This window comes from Tupaia chinensis, unplaced genomic scaffold (assembly GCF_000334495.1).
Source record: "Tupaia chinensis unplaced genomic scaffold, TupChi_1.0 Scaffold000101_1, whole genome shotgun sequence".
NCBI lineage: Eukaryota > Metazoa > Chordata > Mammalia > Scandentia > Tupaiidae > Tupaia > Tupaia belangeri.
In genome coordinates, this window is record NW_006159565.1 from 4,928,119 (window position 1) to 4,933,889 (window position 5,771).

General features: G+C 41.9%; 1 protein-coding gene across 1 annotated transcript in view; it reads left to right on the forward strand.

Annotated features, from left to right (window-relative positions):
- Positions 1 to 3,619: 3,619 nt before the first annotated feature.
- KIF16B (kinesin family member 16B) overlaps positions 3,620 to 5,771 on the forward strand; it is a gene marked incomplete at its 5' end in the record, with an annotated part of 299,847 nt that continues 297,695 nt past the window's right edge. Inside the window, 1 exon segment of the mRNA XM_027770001.1 lies at positions 3,620 to 3,689. Coding sequence (XP_027625802.1) covers positions 3,620 to 3,689 — 70 coding nt within the window.

Below are 5,771 nucleotides of genomic sequence, written 5' to 3' on the forward strand. Positions count from 1 at the left end.
GTCAAAAGCCTTTAGCAGGGTTTCATCCTCCACTCCCCCAACCTTCACAGATCGTGAATGCTCATGCGTTGTGCATAGCCTGACATGTATAGGTCAGCTGGGGACTGGAACCATTGATTTCTAAATGGACCCAGCATTGCTTGATTAGCCCATTACAGATCAGTGATCAATTGGGGAATGGAACTCTTGATCTTCTACGTGGACCCAGCATTGCTTGAATAGCACATCACCACTGTGTCACCAACCTGGCCTAGGTCCCTCACTTTTTTTTTCTTTATTTTTGGAGAGGTTTCTGTTATAGGGCACATGCTCTCTTAAGCGACATATAGCCATTATACTAACTGCTGGTCCCTGTCCCTCATTTCTATCAAGCTCCCCCAGGGCTGCTGGTACTATCAGTTTCTAGAGCTCATTTTGAGTAACAAGTGTAGGAAAGAGTCAAAAGCCTTTAGCAGGGTTTCATCCTCCACTCCCCCAACCTTCACAGATCGTGAATGCTCATGCGTTGTGCATAGCCTGACATGTATAGGTCAGCTGGGGACTGGAACCATTGATTTCTAAATGGACCCAGCATTGCTTGATTAGCCCATTACAGATCAGTGATCAATTGGGGAATGGAACTCTTGATCTTCTACGTGGACCCAGCATTGCTTGAATAGCACATCACCACTGTGTCACCAACCTGGCCTAGGTCCCTCACTTTTTTTTTCTTTATTTTTGGAGAGGTTTCTGTTATAGGGCACATGCTCTCTTAAGCGACATATAGCCATTATACTAACTGCTGGTCCCTGTCCCTCATTTCTATCAAGCTCCCCCAGGGCTGCTGGTACTATCAGTTTCTAGAGCTCATTTTGAGTAACAAGTGTCTGTGTTGGGGTTTCTAACTTTTGGGGCCACAAAGCTTTTTGAGAAACTGAGGAAAGCTATTGACCCTTAGAACAATGAACCTGCCACCTGCCCACTCCTCCCCTCCTGCTACCCCATGCCTATCCATATGATTTCAGAGAGGTTGTGAACCCTTTGAGATTCGTCTGGATCATCAACTTGGATTCTAGAAGTGGCTAATAGAAAGACACTCATACTACATAACGGTCCTTCAGTCAGTTTGTCTCCTATTACTTTTTAGAGTGAGTGTTAAGTTTTTTTGTTTGTTTGTTTGTTTTTTTTTCTTTTTTAAGAGAGGTTTTTGCTATAGGGCGTGTGCACTCATCAGAAAGTCAGCAAGAGACAGAGAGACAGAAAGCGAGAAATCACCCCCTCCATGGAGGATGGTGACACCACAATCCTGTCTCCATTTTTTTCTCTTGGGATCTTGAATACGCATGTACCCGTACCCAGCATGAGTTTAAACTGCCTGGTCCGGGACTTAAACTACAGTCAACTACATGGGAATCCAGTGACATAACCATTATGCCATCTGCTGGTCCCAGTTTTATTTTTTTTAAGTTTGTTTATTTCTTCCATTAGTGAGAGAGACAGAGAGATATTGACAGATACAAAGAGAGTGAGAGTGATATAGACAGGTACAGAGAGAGAGAGAGAGAGATTGACAGAAACAGAGAGAGTGAGACAGAAAGAAAGAGGGCACCCCCAACAGGGTCTTGATGCCATAATCCACCCCCAGCTTTAGCCAGCCCCAGATCATGGGCACATGTGTGACCAGCTTGTTTAGGAAGGTCTCTGGACATGAACCCAGGGCGTTGTTATGTAAGTTAGCCTCACAGAGGATCAATTTTTATCAGCACAAGCCCTTGATGTTTGTGTTCTGGTCCTCGGAAGTAAATCACTCGGTAAGCTCACCTTGACAGGGAGGCAAACACACAGGATATGACGGGATTATCTGGGCTATGTTAGAAGTTGCCTATTGGGACCAGCAGTTGGCGTAATGGCTATGTCACTGGACTCCCATGTTGTCAACTGCAGTTTGAGTCCCGGACTCGGTGTCTTAAACTCACACTGGACACATGTGCATGCATGCCCAAGATCCTGAGAGAATGGAGGAAAAGGGATTGCAGCGTGGCCATCCCTGGGGGGGGATTTCTGGCTTTCTGTCTCTGTTTCTCTGTCTGTCTGTCTGGTGAGCACATGCGCCCTAAAGCAAAAAAACTTCTCAAAAAAAAAAAAAAGTTGCCCACTACAACCCTAGCAATCATCAGTATCAGCCCTACTGCCTACTGTCTTGTGTGAGGAGATGTTCAGTTGTTTGGATGAGTCATTTTTCCAAGGACCCTTGACTTGTTTTAGTGGCAATTATTACTTAGAGGCTGTAATTTCAGCATGAGATTCTTAGCCTTTTCAGTGGACAAACCAAAGTTCATACTACTATTTCCCATTCAGATTCAGGATTTTGGAGTTTTTACTTAATCTCATTAGTCTCTTTTCTTATACTTCCTTTCAACTACACAAGGGTGGTTCTTAATGGTTCTCAATGATAATAACATAATTACTCACGTATGAGGGTAATTTAAAAAATCATGAAAATAATGGAATGAAAATACAAGTTATTGTTGATGCAAAAACATTTTGAAATTCATGCGTAGCTATTTTTCATAGTACTAATATTTGACAAAGTTTTCGAAGACTCCTTGTATTATCCTACAACATACAAATAAAAATTTTAGAATAATGACACTTACCATCCAAAATGTGATTGCAAATGGTTTAAGATTTTTTATAGTTCTTTTTTTCTCCTTAAAATACATCCTGCTACATTATATGGTTGAACCCCCAAAGAGTTATATTCAAAATATTTTCTAACAGTGTGGTACACAATTAGGTTCATTTGCTTCAACTAACTTTTGAGTTTTAGGTTATTTAAAACAAAATTTTGCGTAAATTGTTTTAATCTCAAGATGATCTGCAGATCAAATTATATTCAGAGGAATCTAGTTTGTATTACCCTCTTGTCCTCTCTATTTAAACCTTTTCTGTAGGTTAGCCTTTTTTTATTTACATGTAAGTGGTAGCATTCTATGAACACTTTTCTCCACCTGTGTTTAAGGCAGGTGTTCCATTTGACAGTGTGCACTGGGTGAGATCTTCCCCCCCCCTTTTTTTTTTCAGTAGCACGGCACTTCACTCTTCAGATATATGGTCATTTATTCTAGAGAACTATGTTTGGTGTGTGTGTGCGGTGTTCTCCATGTTCTGGGAAATGTAGTTCCTGAATGGATGAAATGAAAAGGAGTGGGAGGAGGGGGTAGTACCCTGGCTGTTTCTAAAAGTAGCAGCTAGTGTGACCCCTGCAGTATTTTCTTAGTTTTTGTCCTGGGTGGAGGAACAAGGTGTCCTTTTCATTGTAATCTGGTGGGTGGAGCTGCTTTTTTTCATGAGTTACAGCCTTTCATCATTTCTACCATTTCTACCACTCTTTTTGGTTTATAGTTTGAAATCCTTCTAGGTTTTGATAACACATTATTTGTCAGACATAGTTTTTGATGGTGGCATCTGTGTGCCTTCATGTTTATATCAGAGAGGGTTTAGGAGGAATATGATCAAGTGTTGCTCTTCAGATGGCATTTAAAGATACCACCTCAAGTGTATAAAGAAAATAAGTTTGTATATGTGTGTTTAAACAATTTTTTCTTTCCTAACTGATACCAAATGATTTGTGTTGCAGGGAGAAAGACCTGGAGGCCAAGTTCATTATTCAAATGGAGAAAAGCAAAACAACAATCACAAACTTAAAGGCAAGTAGCGAGCAGTCTTGCTCCAGGTCCAGAGCCCTGCCTTTTCTTTACTGTTGGAGTGATTCATGGGTGACACGGCATGTCTGCCATTGCCACACCCTCCTTTCTCAGTTCAGTTAGGCACCATAGCACACACTTGGCTTAGATTCAGTCCCCAGGGAAGAACAGATTCCGTTTTCTTTCCCATCCCTGGTTTCATTTGATCTGGAAGCCAGATCCAAGCTCTGTGCCCTGCGAGCTCGAGGCTAGCCCAGACCCAGGCAGTTTTATTCAGCATCCTGTGGGGGACACCTGCATCTGGCAGTTGACTGCATTCTATGAAATATCAAGCTTTGACCCTAGATTTGTGTTCATTTTTTTTTAATGAAAATCAACATGTTTTGTGTCAGTAGTTCTCGAAGAAGAACATATTATTATTCAAAATTTGGAAGATGAAAGGTCAGAAAACAAGCTGAATTTCTTTTAAACAAAACATGATTTTTCAAGATGGTAAATTCTTACTGTTACATTTAAAAGATCCTATTTGTTTCTTTGGTTAGCAAATTTGCTAAGGACCCTGAATACTTTTCACTTAGGGAGAGGAGGCAAGAGTATAAAGTAATTAATAAACCATGTGCTTCATAGGTTCAGCCTCTTTCTCCTTTGGTATTTGTTATTAAACCTGTAGGTTTGGATTTCTGAGCCTGCTGTTTCATGGCCAGGTACAGATCAGTGTCCAGTTCATGTCTGAGGAACAGATTTCTATTAACCCATGGTTCAAGGGACTGGACACTTGGAGATCCAATTTCAAAGTAGTGTAACTCGAACTCCTGTGATAGAGGCGGAGGCCTGTTCCTACCTTGCCATTGGCAGTGCTCTTGGAAACAGTCTAGGCCTCTTTTGAGGCTCTTGTGTCCCTTCACCTAAGACATCCTCTACTGGAATGTCTGTCTTTTCTGCTTTGCACAATACTTTATATTCCAAACTGATTTTTCTCTCCTCTGATCCCTTGGATCTTCTCAGTTTTCTACCAGTCATCACCTGTCCATTCCCTACTATTATTTTACTTACCTTTTCTTTGCTCTATGTATCTTTGCATGCTCATGATTTGAGAAGATTCCTGGCATTGGGTGAATCTCCCTTCTCTGTGAATTCTGGAATCTGTTTTCTTTGATTACTCTGTGCTTTTTGAGTTTTCTAGACATTCCTCATCTACTGTTTGAGTGATCAAAGTAGATGACTGGATTTTTAGTATTTTAATAAGGGCCTTAACAATTTTTTCTTTATGTGGATCATGTTGGAAAATGTGATGCTCATTGAAGTTATTCAGCATGTGTCCAAGGTACTGTGTAAGACTTTGGGGGCTTATAAAATTTTTTTTTTGAGGTTTAGCCATAGGGCATGTGCACTTGCTGGAGAGAGAGGCTGAGACTGTGAGAGGGAAAGTGAGAACTCTCTCCCCAGCAAGGATGGCCACATCACAATACCTTCTCCTCCATTCTCCTCCTGGGATCTTGGGCATGCATGCACATGTACCTGGCATGAATGATTTTCAAGCCACCAGGTCCAGGACTTTAACTGTGGTTGACCATGTTGGAGTACAGCAATGTAACCACTACACCGTCTGCTGACCCTTTTTTTTTTTTGGAGAGGTTTTTGCTATAGGGCATGTGCACTCGCCAGACAGACAGAGAGAGACATAGAGATAGAAAGTGAGAAATCACCCCCCAGGGGGGATTTCACGCCTCAATCCCTTCTTCTCCATTCTCCTCTTGGGATCTTGGGCATGCACGCACACATGCCCGGCGTGAGTTCTAAGCCACCAGGTCCGGGATGTGACCCGCGGTCGACTACGTGGGAGTCCAGCGACATAGCCATTACTCTAACTCTGTCTGCTGACCCTTTATGAAGGTGGTTTTTTTTTTTTTTTTTTTTTTTTTTTTTTTAATTATCTACTGGGGAATGGACAGTGGTATAGCATAGAACATGACCCATGTGGGAGGATTCTTTTGTGTCTGGAGGTCTCCTTCAGTGTGCTAAACATCTCTGTGCTATGATGGAGGCTGGGTGAGGCTGGGGGGGGGTCACAGCAAAAAGAGCCTG